Here is a 21,286-nt window from a genome sequence, read left to right as displayed (position 1 = left end):
ACGCCCGGGTGGCTCAGCGGTTGAGCGTCTGCCTTCGGCTCAGGGCGTGATCCCGGAGTCCCAGGATTGAGTCTCACATTGCGCTCTCTGCATGGAGCCTGCTTCTCCCTCTGCCTGTGTCTCTGCCTCTTTCTCTGTGTCTCTCATGAATAAATAAATAAAATCTTAAAAAAAAAGAATGTAAACCCTAAACAAAGAATGTAAACCCCAAATACTAATTAAAAGATTTAGAAGTTGTAATAAAACTATATTGAAAGGGTGGAGAAAAGAAGTGGAGCTAGGTAGTGTAAGAGTTAATACTTGTCTAGTGTATTAGGGGTTGTGGAGGACATTGCTAGTGTTCACTAAAATCAGGTGCTCCTTGCTTCTGGGCACATGGAAGACTATACTTCTTGTATAGTCTACACCCTTGTAGTTGGGTGGGGCCACATGACCAGTCTGGTCACTCAGCTCCAGGTGGAAATGCTATGTTGCCACTAGAATGAAGCTTAGATGACCCTGTAGCTGTCTCTTCTCCCTCAGCAGTGATCAAGGAAGCTGTGGGTTAAGATGACAGAGCCACAAGATTGAAACAGGCTGGAATTGCCTCATGGAATATAATTGTCCTACAGATACTCTATAGGCTGCAAGGATGAGAAATAAACCTTTATTTTGTGAAGCCACTGAGATTTTGGGATTATTTACTTCTGTATAGCATGGCTTAACTGATACAAACTTCAGCATGTACTGTGTAAAACTGATAAATGAGGATATAGCCATTTAAGCATGTTATTTAGAATTATGGAGATAATCGCTAGAAGAATAACTAAAAATATTAAAAGTGGTTGCCTCTGGGGAACAGGAAAGAGGAGTGAGGAACCTGTTTTCATTATAGTACTATATGGCTTTTTTACACAGTGTAATTGTATTACATTGGCAGAAATAAAATTTTATAAAAAGCCGTGTGTGTGTGTGTGTGTGTGTATGTGTTTGTGTGTGTGGTGCATAAAGGATTCCCCCCCAACCATTACAATGGCTGTCCTTAGCAGGGCAGGCATGCTAGATTGGACATCTGAGGAACTACAGATGTGGCTGGACATGGAAGGCACTGTGGGAAAGGAGGCTACCCCGATGGAATGTCAGTCTGAGGAGTTTAATTTTCATCCAGATGACAATGGGGAGCCATGGAAGAATTGTCAGCAGTAAGAGTATCCTGAGCAAATCTACTTTTGTAGTGAGGACCCTTACTTACCTGGATGGTGAACTGTGGGGGAGAGTGGGGGCTCTGTGGTCTCCATGAGGCCTGGACTAGGACCTGCATACAAGTGTCTCTCAAGGGCCTGCTATTTGCTGGGTCCAATTGGTATGCCCAGCCATAGAGCAAGGAATAGGATGGACAAAGTCCTCTACCTTCGGGGAGCATACATGGGTGAAAGAGGCAAATAGAGAGAAAAAAAGTGTAAGTTATGTGCTGGTTCATGCTATAAAGAAAATTGAAGCAAACGTAAGGAGATAGATTGTGGGGAGAGAGGTAGTTTAGATAGGGTGGCCAGGTGTGGCCTCTCTACAGAGGTAACATTTGAATAGAGTCCTGAATTAAGGGAAGGAACAAACCATGCAAAATGTGGGGTTCCAGGCAGAAGGAACAGCAGTCCGGAGGACCTGAGGTGGGAATGGGCTCAATACGTCCAAGGAACAGCAAAGAAACCATGGGGGGAGGGTTTGAGGGCACATCCGTCAAGGGGAAAGTTTGAGGACCAGTTCATGGAATCTGGAGAGAACCTCAGGGAGCCACTAGTGGGTTGAGAACAGGAGAGCAGCATGATTTGTCTGAGGAGGCCAGTAGGGCCAGGCTTGGCAGCCTCAATAGCTGGGGAGGAGGTGGGCGGGCTGGTTAGGATGGGAGCCTCTCGGGCTCTGCCCAGCAGTCAGTGTGGTGCCTCTCAGCCCGCCTGGACCAGCTACAGCAGCTTCATCACCCACTTCCCAGCATCCCAGCCCCCTCTGGGAATTGAAGGATCCTCACAAATCAAAATAGCAAGAAAAGAACAGCCTCTAATTGTTCTGCGTAAAAGAAGCGAAATTAGACGAGTCAGCTGTGGGGTTGAGACCGCCTCCTACACAGCTGTGATCCCGCACCCTGCTGAAGACAGACTTCCCGAGACTTGAAATTCTGCTGTCTCCGAGCAAAACTTTTGCTTCTCCAGCCCCAGGGCAAATGACAGCTATTTGGGGAAGGAATGGGACTGATGCTGGCCCTGGAGGACAATGAGTGACTCAAATCAAAACAGTCCTTTCATGAAGAGAGAGCCTTAGCTGGTATGAGTTCACTCGGTCATTCAAAACACATTGAGGGCACTCAGAGCGCATTCGTCAGCTCTCACGGCACCACCGTAGCATCCTGGTCGCCAGGGTTGGGTGTGGTAGCGGGGGGGTTTCTAGAGGGGTAGAGGCATGCAGTGTGGTTCAACTCTTGGGGCAGAGTGGAGAGAGAGCACTGGTCTGGGAGTCAGGAAGGAGGTCTAAGTTCTTGCCTTGGCTCTGCCGCTGTCACTGTGTAACCTTGGGTGAGTCATGCCACCTCCCTGGGCTTCAGTTTCCCTGTCTTCTCATCTGGGCTTTAGGCCACATCATGTTTCTCAAACTTTAGAGCCCATAAGAATCACTTGGGGGTAGTGCTTGTTAAAGATGAAGATTTCTGGGGCACCTGGCTGGCTCACTTGGTAGAACATATGACTCTTGATATTGGGGTGGTGAGTTCAAGCTCCACGTTGGGCCTAGAGCTTACTTAAAAAAAAGAAAAGGTGAAAATTTCCAGGCCTGGTTGCCAAAGATTAAGATTTAATAGATCTGGCGTGGGGTCAATGAATCTGCTCTTCCAGGAATTCTGAAGGGAGTCCCTGGACCACACTTCCATCTAATCACTTTCCCTCTCTCAGGGCTCTTCCTGTTTTGAAATTTGGGGAGTTGCTCATGCCACCCTTCTCTGGATTTCTCAGATCATTGTAGGGGCATGAAAGGAGTCCTTATCCCTGCTTCGGTGTACCTGTGTGTTTCTGCGATGATCTCACTGCACTAGGACAGTGTATCTCAGTGTATGTAGCCTGGTAGGGTGTCCTTGGCCCAGCACAGGTCCTGGTACAGAGGGGGCCAGGGCAGAAATGTTGGCCAAAGAAGGGGCCAGCTGTGACACAGGCTGTTGCACAGTGGTGTAGAGCATGGAGGAATGTTTCAGGTGCAGGGGGGCTTAGTTGGCTCATCCCTGGCTTGGATACCTGGGCTCATCCCTGGATTGGATGTATGGGAGAGTGCAGTTGAGTGGGATAAGGAGGTCTAGATGAGACTACAGGAAGGACTGAGAACCCTGGTCCACCACAGAGGGCACCCCAGGAGGTCTAAGGCCCCAGCCAGTCTGCTAGGCAGAGGCAGGGTCCCTTCCTCAGAGCTGGCCAATCATATTTCCAAAAGGTCAGTGGCAGAAGCTAGAGGGTCAGGTCACTCTGGTCTAGTCTCCAGCCTTCCTAGATGAAGAATAATACCCTCATATACTGAGCATTTGCAATGCTTTGGGCTCAGGACTAAGTGCAGTATCATCCCATTACATTTCACAACGACCCTATGAGGTTGGTAAAAGCATCATCTCCCCTGCTCCACCCCGCATTTTTTTTTTTTTTTTTTTACAGCTAACAGACACTGAGGCTTAGAGACTTCAACTTACTAGCCCAGAGTCCCTCAGTTAATAAATAGAAGCAGGGTTAGAACCTAGACCTGTTTTTGTCTGAGCTCAGTTTTATTATTTTTTAAAAAATTTTATTTATTTATTTATTTATTTATTTATTTATTTATTTATTTAGAGAGGCAGAGACATAGGCAGAGGCAGAAACAGGCTCCTTCTAGGGAGCCCGATGTGGGACTTGATCCCCAGAACCTGGGATCATGCCCTGAGCTGAAGGCAGATGCTCAACTGCTGAGCCACCCAGGTGTCCCCGGAGCCCAGTTTTATTTTTAACTGTGTTGCTTAGTACCCCTCAGAAGATGAAGGGTTTTTCCTAAAATGCCTTCTGCCAAAGTCAGCCACAGCCAGAGAAATCCTTTTGCATCCAGTAAAGTGAAAAGATGTGATGCTGAGTTAGGTGGGTCAGGATTCCAGTCCCACCTCTGCCCCCAGACTTTTTGCGTGACCTCAGGCAAATCATTTCCCCTCTCTGAGTCTCATGTGAAACTGAAATCGGTGGAATGGGAACAATAACCTACACACTTCTTTTTAAGGTACACTAAGATGAAGACAGCCACCAACATCTACATCTTCAACCTGGCCTTGGCAGATGCACTGGCCACCAGCACACTACCCTTCCAGAGTGCCAAGTACCTGATGGAGACGTGGCCCTTTGGGGAACTGCTCTGCAAGGCTGTGCTCTCCATTGACTACTACAATATGTTCACCAGCATCTTCACCCTCACCATGATGAGCGTCGACCGCTATATTGCTGTCTGCCACCCTGTCAAGGCCCTGGACTTCCGCACACCGGCCAAGGCCAAGCTGATCAACATCTGCATCTGGGTCCTGGCCTCGGGTGTGGGTGTACCCATCATGGTCATGGCTGTGACCCGCCCCCGGGGTGAGCGAGTGGCTGAGCTGTGGTACAGGCCACTGACCACAGGAGGCAGCATGTGGGCCCTTGTGGGTTTGCAGGACATTTATTAGAGTGGGCGGAGGTGGCTCTATACCGGTAGAGGTGTGGATTACTGATCAATGAAAGTGTGGATGGCTGACCAGTGAGAGTGTAGGGAGTCAACCAATGGAATGTGAATGGTTGACTGTTGTGAGGATGAATGACTGGTCAGTGGTCAGATGGGTTGCTGGTCAAAGGAAACTTATGAATGGGATTGTGGAGGGGGCAGGGTGTGGAGCAGCTGGCCAGGAGTGTGTGGATGACTGACTAAAGGGAGATGGATGGATGGCCAATGGGGTGAGGGTGTCACTGACAAGTGAGCAGTGGAGGCCATAAAATCTGCAATCTCATCCCAAATCCCCTTCCACCTCAGTGGGAAAACCACTGGCCCAGATGACCAAGGCAAGGCCTAGAGAATAGCCTTCAGAAAATTACAGGTGCATTTCCTCAGAATAAGAATGGTAATTAATATAGTAGCTACCTGTATCCAGGTAGCAGCTGTAACAGGCAATCTCCAAAGTTCAATGCTGAACAGTATAGAGGTTTATTTATCACTCATGTCACAGTCTAACGTGAGTCAGGGGAGGGCGAGCTCTATTCCACAGTTCTTCAGGGACCCAGGCTCCAGATGATGGTTTTGGAATCCTCCACTGCTGGCAAGCGGATAAATATGGAGAAGGAGTGATGAGAGAGCATGACCAGCTTTTAAATGTCCTGGCCTGTCTCTTCCTAGGGATAGCTGGTTACATGGCTCCCACCTTGACATAAGGAAATGGGACAAGTAGTTTAGCAGGGGACCAACCACACCGGTCACTAACCTATCTGAGCCACACTGTATCGTGGAGTGTTGAGAAGTTTAAAGGAGGCTAGATGTGTAAAATACTTAGGACAAGGCAGGGACTCTGACCTCTATTTGACCGAAAGAACATCTAGAATCAGAGATGTCAGTGGTTTACTTATGGTCACACGGCAGGCATTTGGTGGAATTTGACCTAGAACCTGAGGCTTCTGCCCTTATATCTGTTACTGGTATTGCCCCCTGGCATGGAGGTTTGCAGAGGGTTGGTGCTGTGGGTGGAAAGGGAATAGGCTTGGTGGGAGGACTTTTGACTTCCCCTTTCCCCCAACGACGAGGCCCTGGTGCCCTCATACAGCTTCTGTGCAGTTGGTCTTGACTCAGCAGCTGGGCCCCATTCCTCACTGTCAGCCTTCAGTTTATGGGCCATTAACTGCATCCCAGCTGGGTGCCAGACCAGATGGGCCTCCTCACTCCACACTCTATCCCCTACACACACTCCCCCACTCAGTGCTTGTTGCTTCTGTATGTAACTTGCTGTGTGACCTTGGATGAGTGCTGTTCCTCTCTGAGCCTTGTTCTGCCATCTGCACAGTGGAATCCCTGGCCTCAGTCATCCTGGCGGTTCTGCCTTCCTGCTGTGGGGTGGACCCACTCTGTAGATCCCCAGCACCCTTCCTACCCGTCTCAGGCTCCAAGTCCACTGCCTGGCTCCTCAAAACCCAGAGTTCCAAGAGCTCTTGGGCGGACGGACAGTGGGCCAATGTCAGGCCTGTATCCCAAACATCCCTAAGGTGCTCCTCCAGCCCACGCCCACACTCCGGGAATAGGGAGCTCATTCCACTATGGGGACACCTCTGGACAAATCTGGCAGTCCGAAAGTTCTTGTTATTAAGCTGAGATCTGTCTCCCTGCCCCTATCCCTGACTTCTGGACTCCTATATGTACCTGCCCCTCTGCCCTGTGAGTGCATGAAGAGCTTGAACCCCCCTGTGCTAAATGTTCCACATGCTTTAGCTCATAGAATGCTCACGTTAGTCTCACTTTATGGAGGCTTAGCCCATTGATTCCTCATATTAGTCCCACCTTATGGAAGCTCTCCTGGAGGCTGAATAATTTGCCCAGAGTCACACCACACATTAGTAGGGGCCGAGTTCTGCTCTTAACTCATCAGTGCTCTTTAGATCAGTCTGAGCAGGGTTGTCCTCATTGGAGCTAGTCTGGAAATGGGTAGAGTGTTTTGAGTTCTCACAGTGACTGGCATTCGGTGGGTCTGGGCTAAATTAGATCATTACTGCCGTCCATTCATGTAGAGGCTTCTAAAGGGACCAGGAGAAAATACAGAAAAGGAGACCTCCCAGATTAGGGCCAATCCCACTGGGGTCTTTAAGGGTGAGCAGGAGTTCACCAGCTTTGGAAGTGTTGGGGGACATTCCAGGCGGAAGAATCCCTGTGAACAGGGGCCGCGGGGAGGTGTGGGCCCCCACCGAGCCAAGAAGGGTGGCGCGCAGGCGGGGCCGCCGGGGCCCACTCGCCCCTCACCTGCTGTCTTTCCCTGTTTCCCCCGCAGACGGGGCAGTGGTGTGCATGCTCCAGTTCCCCAGCCCCAGCTGGTACTGGGACACGGTGACCAAGATCTGCGTGTTCCTCTTCGCCTTCGTCGTGCCCATCCTCATCATCACCGTGTGCTACGGCCTGATGCTGCTGCGCCTGCGCAGCGTGCGCCTGCTGTCGGGCTCCAAGGAGAAGGACCGCAGCCTGCGGCGCATCACGCGCATGGTGCTGGTGGTGGTGGGCGCCTTCGTGGTGTGCTGGGCGCCCATCCACATCTTCGTCATCGTCTGGACGCTGGTGGACATCGACCGCCGCGACCCGCTCGTGGTGGCCGCGCTGCACCTGTGCATCGCGCTCGGCTACGCCAACAGCAGCCTCAACCCCGTGCTCTACGCCTTCCTCGACGAGAACTTCAAGCGCTGCTTCCGCCAGCTCTGCCGCTCGCCCTGCGGCCGCCCCGAGCCCGGCGGCTTCAGCCGCGCCCGCGAGACCACGGCCCGCGAGCGGGTCACCGCCTGCACCCCGTCCGACGGGCCCGGCGGGGGCGCCGCCGCCTAAGCCGCGCCAGCCCCGCCCGCCGCGCCCCTGCGGGCCCACCCGGCCGCCACCCCGGGCCCGGGCCCCGGAGGAAGGGGGTCGCGCTGGAGCCGAGGGGCGGGGGGCGGGGGCGGGGCTCCGGGCGGAGGGCGCGGTCCACGGCTTTGGGTTGGAGGCTGGGGGCGGGGAGCGCGACTGGGGGAGTGGGGGCTGTGGCTCTGGGACCGGGCTGCTGAATGGGACCTCCGCGGTGGCCGGCCTCAACCTTGGGACAACCTCGGGTTCTAGCCAGAGGCGGCCTTGTTGGCCTGGGACCTGAAGATCCGGACCCAGGACCCAGGGGGCAGGGGGGGACCCTGAGAACCGGGCTGCGAGCCTGGGTGTCTGTTGTGTGGTGGGGAGGGACCCCTTCTGGGGGCCAGAGGGTAGGACAGATCAGTGAGTCGGCCTGCAGCTCACATTAGGCCACAAGATAGGGTAGGGCCTGTGGCCTCAGCCTTGGGGTAGAGTCCCAGCCCCGAGTTCTAGCAAGAGATGGGGCTTGCGGAGGTCCAGGGAATAGGCTTGGTGTCGTTATAAATAAACTGAACTGTCGTTATAAATAAACAGAAAATAGGGAGAGAGAAACAATATACCTTTTCTTTTTTTTTTTTTTTAAAGATTTTATTTATTTATTCATGATAGTCACACAGAGAGAGAGAGACAGAGAGGCAGAGACACAGGCAGAGGGAGAAGCAGGCTCCATGCAGGGAGCCCGACGTGGGATTCGATCCCGGGTCTCCAGGATCGTGCCCTGGGCCAAAGGCAGGCGCCAAACCGCTGCGCCACCCAGGGATCCCCAATATACCTTTTCTATCCTTGACAGTCATTTTCTTGGATGGAATGGCCTCAAGCATCGACGTAGTGTCCCCAGCACTTTGTGCCAGTGGGGCTTGGGACATACCAGTGATACAGGGCCATCGGCTTCAGGCTAAGGGTAGGTCCCCGGCCCTTCTGTGGGGCTCAGAAGGAGAAGCGAGGTCCTGGAGCTCCAAAATCAGAGCTGCAAGTCGGCCTCTGTGTCCAGGGTGGTGGGAGGGCAGAAGCAGAAGCAAGCCTGGGGAACTTCTGCTATGACATCAGGTCCTCAAGCTGGAAGACAGACACTTTTGGGGTCCCCAGGGGTCTGACTTCTCTGCCCAGCTATTGGAGGACAGAGGACCGTGCTAGTCAGAGCTCCAAGGATGGTAAGTGGCCACCGGGACTGGGTGGGGGCCTCTGAAGCACCGGTGTAGACTTTTCCTCCTGCCCATCTTGTGCCTCTGATAAGAACCCCTGGGAAATCCTCTTCCGTCTCCCAATACCTGGCTGCACCAGTGTGTCCAGTGTTTCCAGGGAACTGGAACTGCCCACACAGGGGCCTGTCTCTGAAGTAAGTGGGAGGAAGATGGCTTTTATGGCTACAGTGTGAGCATCTGTGTGCCCCTCCATTGCCCCCGCCCCCACCCGGCCCCAGCTGCCCCCTTCAGGCTGCTGAGGGCAGGTCCACCCAGAGCGAGGCATAGAAGTTTTTCTCTTCATGTGTTTGGCATTTTATTCAGGCATTCCTAGGTCTTTGCTTTCCTATCAGGGACTGTCCTTGTTCCCTATGCCTCCCCCGTGCTTCACCTCCTCTCCCCGCCCCCTCCCCTCACAGACACTGCTTCAGTCCCGCACCCCTGCCTCCCTATTGAAGCAGTGAGTTGACATCCTTGTAGAAACAAATTAATTTTTTCTTCCCTTTTTGGGACAGATGGAAAGAAACTGACGTCTTTGTCTCAAACCAAAAAAAAAAAAAAAAAAAAAGGAAAGAAGATACCTCTTCTCCCTTTTGACAGTCATTTCCTTGGAACAAAAGCCTCTCCCTTGTCTGGGAGACTGTCACTCCAGCAGGGGAAGAACTACCATTCAGGAGGTTGGGGGTTTAGGCACCAGGATGGGCTTTGGGCACATTAGGGGTAGGGATGCCCTTTAGTAGACAAAGCACAGCCCCATCTCAGGGTGCAGACCCCAAGAAGCTCCAGATCTGAGAATTTTCTTCCTCCAGGAAATGGCTTCAGTAGCACTTTGGAAGATGTAAGGCAGTGCTCAGTGCCCATAGAGACTTCTGTGTTTGAATGCTTGAGGGGGTGGGGTATCAGCAAGGCGGGGGTCCCTCCTGGACACTCTTCATTGTGTGGGACCCTTCCTGCTAATGCCTTGGAGAGATGTCAGAGACAGGGGACAATTTAGGGATGGGGGAAGACTTCTGAAGAAGGTGACCTTGGATCCAGGGCTGTTGATTCTCCCTGCAAGGGCTGTGTCCCCTTCAACCCTCTCTTAAGCTTGCCCTGGACCTGCTCACTGCCATTTCCAAAGGCTGTAACAGACCTGGCTGCTTTTTACTACTTTTCATACATAAATCTGTCCTGGAGTCAGCAGAGGCTGGGTCCAGACCATGCGCATTTAAGGTAAAGCCAGCTTGTACTGAAATCCGCTTGGTACCAGGCTGTGTACCCCAGGCATTGGAACTCAGAAATAAGTCAGAGATAGCCCTGCCCTCAGGAAATTCAAGCCCAGCCTGGGACACGAGGCATCAACAGATCATTGCATCTCAGTGCGAGGCATGCAGTGACAGGAAGCCCTGGGGAGGATGGCACGGGAAAGTATCTTTTCTAGCTTTTTACTAAAACCCATTTGTAGCAATTCTAGAAGACATTGGAAATAGAGGGCTTTAAAGGATGTGTAGGAGTTGGCCACCAAGAAGAGGGGACAGCATGTGCAAAAGCATGGAAATGTTAAGGTGCTTGGCGAACCTGAGAAAAGCCATGTGCATCTCAAGTATGGAGCTTAACTGAGCACTTTCGAGTGCCAGGCTCTGTGCCAAGTGCTTTATGCACATTTTCCCATCCAAGCCTCATGACAGCCAAGTGGAAGTACTATTACCCTCATTTTAGACAACAGGTTCAGAGGTCAAGCCACTCACCCCTAGTCACAGAGCCTCAGGTCAGTAGAACTCCAGCATCCGAGTTTCTGGTGAATTCCAGGCATCATCAATATAGAAGAACCTTAGTTGCTGAAACCCCGGAATGCGGATTTTTGAAGACTTAAAACCAAATGGAAAAATCTGAAGGAAAAGGGCAATTTTCCCTGAACTTTTGTTCCTCCTGAAGCTCTCCAAATCTTCACATTTCAGAATGTACTGTGCATGATGCACTTTAAAGCTCCAAATTGACAGTGTAATTCTAGATCATCACAGGGCTCTCAAAACCATGAAGTAGGTCTGATCCCCCCCACCAGGTTTCCACTCCCCTCTCTTCAGGAGGTGGAGGCAAGTTTTTGCCTCTGGTTTCAAAACGTCCTACGATTTCCTATCTTTTCTTGTGGTAATAGAAGTAGTGGTTAAAGCTAGAGTCAGATTTTGGCTTTCCCTCTCTGCCTCAGTTTCCTCATCTGTAGAACGGACTTTCTTCATGGGGACGTTGTGAGGATTTAATAAGCTAATGTGCAAACACAGGGTCCCAAATACAGGTAAGCTCTTAGCACAGGGCAAGTGGCTGTTGTTACTTAGAAGCGGTCCTGCAGCTCAAGGTCAGAGCTGGAGGCCTAGAGGGAAGACTAGATGAGCTTTCAGGGGCAGCAATGCAGAGAGAAGACACTGGGGACCTGGCCTGGGGATCCCACCACCTTCTAGGCTCAGGAACCACAGCGGAGAGTGAGAAGCTGCCGGAGAAGCAGGAGGAGGATGGGGATAATATGCTGCCATAGAAACTGGAGGAGGAAGGCGTTCCCAGGGGGAGGAAGTGATGGATAATGTCAAGTGTCATATAAGAGAGGTTGGGGGTGGGGAGGGCAGGAGAGGAATAAACCAGAGCCTTCAAGTTCAGTTTCCTACATGGCTTGGGAAACCCTAAATCTGAATTCCAGTCTCCGCTGTGAAGCTAACTGGCTGTGGGACCGACGCAAGGGAGGAGTTGCCCTCTCGGAGCATCTGTTGTCTCTTAGACCTAAAACAAGGGAATGGGTCAGTCTCTGATGTTTCATCTCTAAAAAGAGTCCCAATTTTGCTGGGTTCTTGGCCGGTTGCTAGCAGTGTAATCTTAGGCAGGTCACTTCACCTCCTAGAGTCCCGTTGGAAGGCTAGAGATCCGGCAAGTGAGGCGCCTACCTAAGTGCCTGGCACACAGTAGGTCCCTGACACAGAATCATTCTGCGACAATAGTGGGGAGCCAGAGGCAGCTAAGGAGGCTTGCCTAGCTTGGAATTTGAAACGCTCCTCAAGGTGGAGGAAGCCACCAGCGTCTGGGGAGGACTTAGAGGAGCCACAGTCCAGGCTAGGCTCCCCCCACTAGGCCTCTGCCCAAAGACCAGCCCCTCCGTTTTCAGCAGCAGATCCTTAACCCCTGGCCTCTGGCTGCCTTCTCCGCCTGGACCTAAGGCAGATCCAGGCTGGGAACCAGCTCAGAGGCTCCAGAGCCGCTAGGAAGTAACCCCTGCACCTACCCCCCCCCCCCCACTTCCAGGTCCTGGTCCTGGTCCCATTGCACCCATACAAAACACTACACACAGCTCTCCCTTATTTATTTACTCGTTATTATGCATTCCTTTATTTCATCCCTGGGCACCCTGGGGAGTGGCCCCCAGCTCTGAGCCTACCCAGGCTGGAGCCCGGAGGAGGCCGCAGACGGCACGGCCTACCCTGCGGTTCTGGTGGCAGGTGGCCTGTGGCTTGGGACTTCAGACCCGGGCCAGGGGCTGCGGAGAGAGCCTTTGCCGATCCCGACAGACTAGAGCCCCAGGCCGGGTGTGGCCCAGGTTCCAGCCCCATCACTAGCCTGGCCGGGAGCCCACCTGGCTCGGGGTGCTCTCCTGCACCCCCCGCCCCGGGAGAGGCCATGTAGTAATGCCAGCAGGTGATGCTCGGCCCCGCCTCGGTCCTCAGCTGCTTTCCACAGGTAGTTCACTTCATCTTCACAGCCTGACTGCGAGGCAGGCGCTATTAGGATTCCTGCCCCGACCTCCCAGATGAGGAAGCTGAGGCCCCGAGAGGGACGGGCCTGCCCCTGGCCACCCGGCTCGTCCGTGGCTGTGCCGGTGGGGACCCCGCCTTAGCTCTGTCAGGTCCACTTCTAATGCCTTCCTCCTCCTGCTTCCCCCGAGGAAACCAATTACACGGAGGGTACCGGGGAGACCCCTGTGCCCCCCATAGACCCGGACGGAACCTTCCTGGGGCTCGGGTCTGTGCCTCCTCACCTTGGCTGCAGAAGCGCGGGGCCAGCCTCCCAAGAAGCTGCCGTGACCTTGGCCGGGCCCTCTCCCCATCCCCTCCCTCCCTGCCTTGGAAGACTTGCTTGTTCCAAGAATTTTTCAGCTCCCCGCTATGACTTTGCTGTGTGACCCTGGGTAAGTCACTTCACCCTCGGAGCCCCCCTTTCCCGGTCGCCGGTGACCACACACACAAGGAGTTGTGAAGATTTACAAAAAGGTTTGTCTGTTTTGGTCACACAAGTGTTCCCAGCAAATGGCACTGCAGCCGGCACGCGGTAGTGATCCCACCGAGTGGATGGATGAGTGGAGGGCCTTGTGCAGAGGAAGTGTGCAAAAAGTGGAGCTTTTAACGTGACCTAACGTTTTAGGTTGTACCTGCCCTGACCCACATCTCTTAACACTGTAGGTGGGTCAGGGGCAAAGGACTTTGCCTTGTAACTATCTTGACTTTCAGAAGATGGGACAGTGTGCACTGGAAGCACTGGAGGAGTTTTCAAGAGGACGTCTTCTCTCCAAGTACTTTATGCATAGCCGTCCCCTTTTGTCCTCACCAAGCCTGCCCTCCCTGGTATCCAAGAGAGGGAAAGAACGATCCCTGGGTGGCACTGGCCTGGGCCTTCTGGCCAGAACATTTGAGTCAAGGGGACGGAGTCCCTTGGCAGGTGTCGATGCAGGTGACACCCACCTGATGGCGCTCATCTCCCAGAGTTTCCCGTTGGACTAAGTCCAAAGCTAGGAGATGGAATATGGGTTTGACTCTGTCTCTACTTCCTTGCTGTGTGACTTTGGGCAGGTCTCTGCCCCTCTCTGGGCCTCTGCACAATGCAGGGACAGAGGTAAGAGTTGATGGGTTCTGAGGGCTTTGCCATCCTGGGAGAGAACAGAGAACTTTCCCTCATGTTCTTTGATCCCAAAAACAGACATCAACTGGTAAGATCCACTGGGCATTTGCCTTGAGGCAGAGGAAAGGGCACCTGGGGGGGTCTGGTATTTGTATTTGAAGCTGCCCTACTTTGGGGGGTGAGGGGGACAAGCATGTCAAAATGAAGCTTGACTCAAACACCTGGCTTTTTGCCTACCCTACGTCCTAACTTGGTACCAAGGACCAACCTTCCATTTTCCCAATAAAGAAAAGCACTATTCCTGGTGTCCACATTGCTGGCTGTTTCTTTTGCTTACCTTCCACGGTCTCCTCAGGAGGGAGGGCCCTAGTCTGGGGGGTGACACAGAGCTGACTGCTCACGCTGGGCGGATAGTGTAGCCCTACCCTTGGGACCGGCTCAGAGGGAGATGCAACACCGTCCTTAAGAACCCTACCTGGGGCACCTGCCTGGCTCAGTCGGTAGAGCGTGCGACTCTGGATCGCAGGGTGTAGAGGTTACTTACGAATAAAATCCTAAAAAGGAAAAACAAACCCATTTGATGGGAGACATACACAAGGCAGCTGCAGCCACTTCTTAAAGCATGCCCCAAAGCAAAGCTGGCTTCCAGAAGCCCCCTCTCTCCCCAACCCTTCTGAATTGGCTCCCCCTTCTCTGCAGCCTACCTCCAATCTCAGTCCCTCATCCTCCAGAGCCTTGCCCACCCCACGTGCCTCCTGGGCCTCCCACCAACTCCACCTGCTTTTTTCCCCTCCACCCAACCCCACTTCCGTCCCATGCTTCTGCCCTACAGTGGCCCTTCTTTTGGCCATAGAAGCCCCAAAGTTCCTCTGGGTGCACTCAGGGAAGCCCTGGGTGTGGGGTTTGATGCCCCAAGAGACCTCCCCCCCTCTCTGGTGGCTGCTTCTCATGGTTAATAAGTAATTCTCTGGAAGGGAAATTCCTGACACAGGAGCTACCTCCCCCCAGGTTTTTAAGAGGGCATCAGGGCATGGAGCCTCTCTTCCTTTGTGAGGTAACCTCCCTTCTGAGACCCTTAGCCTCGGCTGGGGCTGCCCTGCCCACCCCAGGCAGGCCTGCTGTGTCAAGGTAACTAGCGCCAGCGCAGGTGGGCTGCCCTGACCCAACCTGGATCTCAGCCCCCCTCAGCTGCAGACGGTTTGGGCGGGGTGGGGGGCATGGGCGGGGCTGCAGACCGCCTGGCCTCACCTTACTCACACGGAGGGACTCAGGTGAGGACGACTTCACAGAGGTCTGGCTGTGCCCAGAGCTTAACTCCCATGGGGCTGGGAAGAACGGCTCTGAAGGGCGTGTGTGTGTGTGTGTGTGTGTGTGTGTGTGATCGCACAGCACATGTGAGAGCACCTCGGTGTTTCTGTGACTGCGCACAGTGCAGAACTTTTATTCGGCTTTGTGTATGCCCTGAAAAGCATATCCTCATGGCCACTCTGGGCATCACTTTCTCTTTTGTAAAGCGTGGTATTTTTATTTTTTATTTTTATTTTTTATTTTTATTTTTTTATTTTTTATTTTTTTTTTAAACGTATTTTTATAGCTAACTTACCAGGACTCCCCTAGAGGACCCGATGAGGCAACATCTGTACGTGGTAAGCAGGGCACAGTGTCATTGATGGGGAAATGCAGTCTGCCCCTAAGCCCCTAACTTTCCATAGCTCCCAGTTGCTTGAAAACTCCAGATGACCTCTCCTGCCCTTTCCCAATGGGGGATTCCAGGAGTCGAAGTCCCATCTTGCCTGCGTGTGACCTCCAACTCCCTCAGAGGCAGGCAAGGATGCACTTCAGGAAGAGGACTGCCGAGGCCCAGCCCAAGGGCAGGCAGTGCTCCGAGCGGTGCAGCAGCAGGGCCGACCACAGTCATGAGCCAACTTCGCCGCCCTTCCGGGTCAGCTCCACTCCCTCTGCCTCCAGGAAGCCTTCTCTGATTGCTCTGGACTGACCCTTCGCCCTGTTTAGACCCCCGACAGCTGCTATCTGGGCACCCACAGCATTGTCATATGCGAACCCTGCCCCTCCCTAAGGGGAAAGGAGAAGCCCATGAAAAGGGACACAGGTGTTTTCCCAATAATGTTTATGGTTATTACAGAATCATAAAAACCAGATAAGTTTGGAAAGAACAGGCAAAAACATCAGTCATGGTTCCCCATTCTGTTAACATGTGAGTGTTCTTCTCTACCCCGGGGGGAGGGGGGTACAGGTGATTCCAGAGCTCTCTGAGATGGGGTATGTGCTGTGTGTCACTGTGTGCCTGGCTGCAGGACTCACTGCATGTTCCAGGGGGCCAGGACCAAAAAAGTCAAGAGATGCTTCACTGAGTGTGTGTGTGTGTGTGTCCATACATGTGACACAGTCACATGCATATAGACCCACAGACTGGGAGGCCACATGTACACACCTGACCGCACAAACATCCTCCCCGTGCACACACACCTTCTCTTACACAGACTCCTTCCTGGCACTTGTATACGTATTGCTCACAATCACGTGCACACGTGCGTTCATACCACAGGCACGCACACACTCCTCTCCTACCGGGGCACCCACTTTTATACACCTAGGTTTGTACACTGGAAGACAGCCCACCAGCTGGTCCCGGGAGAAAGGCGGCAGGGCGGGCTCATTTCGCAGACGCTGCTGCCGCCTACCGGCCACACGTGGCATCGGCACCCTTATTAGTTCACCCGTTTTCCGGGACTGCGGGGTGGGGCTCGTCCGCCTCCCGGGCCCCACCGCATCCCTGCAAGCTGGGGGCTGAGCTGGTTCCTGAAAGGGGCCCTGGAGCGAGGGAAGCATTCTGTTGGAAGACACTGGGTGAGTGTGGGCTGGCCGGGAACGATCACTGGCCACCCAAAATCATAATAACGATTTCAAGTAAATAATTCTAAACACGAAAGTATTTTTATTAGGGGAGGCTGTTTATAATTTTTAAATTATTTATTTATTTATTCTTGAGAGACAGAGAGATAGAGAGGCAGAGACACGGGCAGTGGGAGAAGCAGGCTCCTGGGACCCCAGGACCATGCCCTGGGCTGAAGGCAGGCGCCAAACTGCTGAGCCACCCAGGGATTCCCTAAAAGATTTTTGTTTATTTATTAATGAGAGACACACAGAGAGAGGCAGAGACATAGGCAGAGGGAGAAGCAGGGTCCCTTCTGGGACTCCATCCCAGAACCCCAGGATCACGACCTGAGCCAAAGGCACTCAACCACTGAGCCACCCAGGTGCCCCAGGGAAGGCTGTATAATGCAAGGTGGGTATTTTTAACAAATGAGATGGAGGCTCAGGGCAAATAACTTGCCCAAAGTCACACAAGAGCTTCCTCTGTTGCTCTGAAGAGAAAGTGAAGATACAGCAAAGCTGAAAATCTTTATAAGCTGGAGAGACCCAGTGCAGATCTCACCCCCAGGGGGACCAGGAGAAATGCCCAGAGGTGGAGGAGGTTGACCTGGAGGGATGGTTTCTCTACCTCAGAAGGTTCCCCTACCCTGAACCATTGCCTCAAATTCATTCAATTCAACTAATATTTATTTACTGTGTGGCAGGCTCTGGGCTCAGACTGAAGGTGAGCAGTGCACGAGCAGAGGAAAGTCTAGTCTCTGCCCTCATCCCGGTGTGGCAGCTCCAAAAGGGCCCCTTCCTTGCTCTCCCACCCCCAGGGGAGGGGCTGGGACCCCTCTGAACTTCTCTTTGCTGGCTGTGCTAAGTGGATGGGGGACCTGGAGTGACAGAAGGGAGATGGGGTGGGGGGGGTAGTTCGCCCAGCCGTCCAGTGTTGAGATTGAGCCAAGAGCCTCCGACCTGCAGTCAGGTAGACCTACGTCTGCATCCAGCCTCAGCTGTGAACTAGAACTAGTCCAATCTCTTAGTCTCAGGTCAGCTAAAGCAAAGGTCTTGACCTTCCAACAGTGGTTCCGACTCATGGTTCCTCAGAAGGGAGCCCAAGCAGAGGGCGCCCCACACATCCCCTCCCGCCCAGCCCCCCTTCTCTGTTTCCCACTTTAGGATTATGAGATGAAGCAAGTTCGATAGCCCCTTGGAGCACTTGACCTCTAAATTATCCTCAGGCCTCAAAGTTGTAAGACTCAGTCCGTGTCTTACCAGATTCTCAGACGATGAGGTAGAGGAGGGCTGGGACCAGGTCTGAGTCCTCTCACCAGGCCCCCAATCCCGCAGGCCCGGCTGTAAGAGGAGGGGCTCAGGATGTGTCCATCCGAGATCACACATGTGGGTGACACCAGGCTCACAGCACTGCAGGGACTCAGCCAACAGCTCTGAACTCAGCCAACAGCTCTTTAGAACTGACTAAAGACCGCTGTGCACACCTAGTGCCCGCACTGCCCGAGGAGGTAAGGGCACCTGGGAAGGCTGCCCGGGGGCTTATGGGGTTGGACCTCCGTGCCTAGAAAGCAAAGAAGGGTTCAGCTGGGTGGAACAGAGGCCCCCTGAGCAGTCCTGGCTGGAGCAACCCAACTGTTAGGATGTGGCCACAGAGAAAGTGGAGTGAGTATGGACTCACTTTCAGATAGAAGTTCTGGAAGATCTGGGTGAAAGTCCTGGGATGGTATGGGATGGTATGGCGTGGGAGGGAGACAACCCAGATCCTTCCCTGGCTTCAGAATCTCCAAATCTCCCGTGGGGGGACCCCATACCTGACTCACTGTGAGTCCTAGGCAGTGATCAAGACTTCACACTAGCATGGGCCCTAGAGGAATCCTGACTTTGTGTTCACAAGGTCATGTATTTCTGTAAAATTTGCAAAAATAAAATATATTAAGTTGCATTGGCTAAGATCTTTCCACTCTGACTTCCTTTCCTTCCCATATGTGTCCTACAGCCCATGGCTGTAGCCATGCCATATGGCTACAGGCATTTTGTATCCTTAACCTTTCGTTCTTTTCTTCCTTTTTTTTTTTTTTTTTTTTTTAAATAGGCTCCATGCCCCATGTGGGGCTTGAACTCACAACCCCGAGATTGAGAGTTGCATGCTCTACGGGCTGAGCCAGCCAGGGGTCCCTTCATTTTTTTTTCTTAAAGAGGCTCCCAGATAAGCTTTAGGCCCCTACAATCCCGGATCCACTGGGTCCTCCCTTTTCCCAGTCGCAAAGACAGGGCAAGGCTGTGAAAGGTCTCCACAGGAGTCCAGATGATCTCCTTGAGTCCTCTTGAAGGCACTGAGAATTGAGGAGCAAGAAGAGACTTGCCTGGGGTCTCACAATCCAGGTCAGACCCACCTGGGCGCCCTCCCTTTCACTGACTCCTGCAGACCCCTTGCACCGAGAGGGGGCTACCCGCTCAGGAAGCCGGGAGAGCTGGGCTCTGTGGCTCCAGGACCACGAGGTGGCAGCAGACACCGTGTTTCCTTCTCCCCGGAGCCGGTTCCTCCACCGTTCTGGGGCCTCACGGAGCCTGAATCTCGGCCGCCGCCGTTGCCAAACAGTTCCTTCAACTCTTTCCTGCCATCTCAGGAAACAGGGAGTCCCCGCCTCCGGCTTACTGGCTGAATGATGGTGAGCAGAACACTTTGCTTCTCGAAACTTCGTTTTACTCATCCATAGAATAGGGATATCTTAGCGAGGCACTGGCAGATATATGATAAGCTCACCATTAGCAACCACTGCTCATTCAACGGGGGCTTCTGGAGATGGTGCCTTCCCTGAGGAGTTCTCCCAATGGGATTGGCCCCTTCCCCACACTGGAGCAAACCCAGAGGAACTCCTAGGCGGCCAGGCCTTCCAGAGCCTTTCAATGTTCATTGGTGGGCAGGCACCCTCTGCACCCATGCCTGGGTCCCTCCCCGGACTAGGGCATCTGACTTGGCTTTTCCTCCATCCTTCTCTTAGAGGGAGCTCTGTAGCCTCGTGCCCACCTCAATGTCATCCTGGGGATCCGCCCCAGGCTTCAGATGGATTGTCCTGGGGTGGGTGTGGGGGTCCTTGAACCAACGCCTGCCAATTCTCCCTCTCCTCCAGACCCTCCTGGAAAGACTGCCACACCCCTGCCAGGACACGGCTGTCTTTACCTCAAAGACCTCTTGGTTATCCCCAAGTCTTCTACCCTCACCCCACCTGGCCCTGTCTAAACCCGACATTCACTCTGTGCCAGATATACCAAAGTGGTTTTTGTTCCCAGCACACAACCTCACCATCCAGGCCTTTATCCAGGCTGTTCCTCCACCTGGAGCACCCTCTTCCATTTCCATAAAGTAAATCCATCCCTTAAAAATCTAGCTGGTAGGCCACCTCCTCCAGGCAGCCTTCCCTAATCCCTCAGTTGGGACCCTTTTTCCTCTCTGGGCTCTGGGTATGTTTCTTTAAGGCCCTTCTCATAGGAGGCCATGAATCACAACGGGACTGTCCATTATGTTTGGAGAGCAACCTTGTTTACCAATGGCTTTCCCTTTTAGTGTCTTGGACTCAGGAAAGGCAGGCAGGGTAGTGCCATTACCTCATTTGACTGACACAGAGACAGGCTAGGAGAGAAATATGACTGGCCAGGTCCCACACTCTCCCTTAAATGGTGGTCAGGACTGTGAGCACAACAGATCCCAGACACTCCCCCTGCTTCAAGCCTGAGCTTGCCGGTCTCCACCATTCCTTGTGGCTTGGTCTTGTGACTCTCTTCCCCTCTTTGACAGAGCAGGGTGCCAGCCTGTTTTGAATGACGTGCTCAATAAAGTTTTGTTGAAGCAACAGATGCTCCCACATTGGCCCTGGCCCCTCTGCTTAGCCCCCAGCCCGTCCCCTGGCCTCTTTATCACCCAACTCAAGACCCAATCACCCAATCCAAGCTGGTAGCAGTGCTCAGGCTCTGGCAGGATAAGGAGCTGGCTGGAGGCCCAGGAAACTCAGCAGAGGAGGGGGGACACAAACAGGTGCCTTCCCCTGCCCCAGAAGCTTATCAGCGTCCCACAGGCTCCAGGCAGACTAGGTGCTCGGTTTAGGGAGATCTGCCCTCTGCTTGTCACCTTCACGCCCTCCACTGGTCTTGAGCTGCATGACCTTGGGTTGTCACCTCCACTCTCAAGTCTCAGTCTTTAGAACTTAAGGCCATAAACATTCGGTGAGATCCAATGAGAGTGCATGTTAAAATAACAGCAGCCTCTAAACGGGAGTTGTCTCCTCTGGAGGTCTTCCCGACAGGGAGCAGCTCAGGTAAGGAACTACAGTCTGGGAAGGGAGGTAGAGGCTTCATAGGCACAGGTACTGGGGGCAGGGGGGCCTGAAGTCCAGGCAGTGACAGCACCACAACCCCCTCCTCCCTCCGCAGTGGCCAACAGGGTCAGGTTCACCCACCCAAGTGCAGACGTCACCTCAACAAGAAACGCACAGAGGCTGCCGAGGCAGAGAGGACGTGGGGCCCAGCAGAGCTGTCTCGGTCTCCAGGGCCTGGGGGAGGTGGGAGGGGGAGGGGGAGGACCTGTTTATAAGACACAAAGAGAGAGTCACACCGAGTCACACCCTTTATGCAAACTCACCAACAGGGACACGCCGTGACACACATGCCCCCCCCCCCCGCCCCTCCACACACACACACAAGTACAGAGAGAAGAGAGCCACACACACGATCAAGATCACAAACACAAC

The 21,286-nt window shown here is 53.3% G+C and overlaps 1 protein-coding gene across 1 annotated transcript in view; it reads left to right on the top strand.

Moving 5' to 3' along the window:
* OPRD1 (opioid receptor delta 1) overlaps window positions 1–7,560 on the top strand; it is a 32,471-nt gene extending 24,911 nt beyond the window's left edge. The window contains exons 2-3 of the mRNA XM_072825125.1: window positions 4,249–4,598; window positions 7,019–7,560. Coding sequence (XP_072681226.1) covers window positions 4,249–4,598; window positions 7,019–7,560 — 892 coding nt within the window. The remainder of the gene's footprint in view (window positions 1–4,248; window positions 4,599–7,018) is intronic.
* Window positions 7,561–21,286: the final 13,726 nt, after the last annotated feature.

Source organism: Canis lupus, chromosome 5 (assembly GCF_048164855.1).
Source record: "Canis lupus baileyi chromosome 5, mCanLup2.hap1, whole genome shotgun sequence".
Taxonomy (NCBI): domain Eukaryota; kingdom Metazoa; phylum Chordata; class Mammalia; order Carnivora; family Canidae; genus Canis; species Canis lupus.
This window is presented reverse-complemented; position numbering and strand designations above follow the sequence as displayed.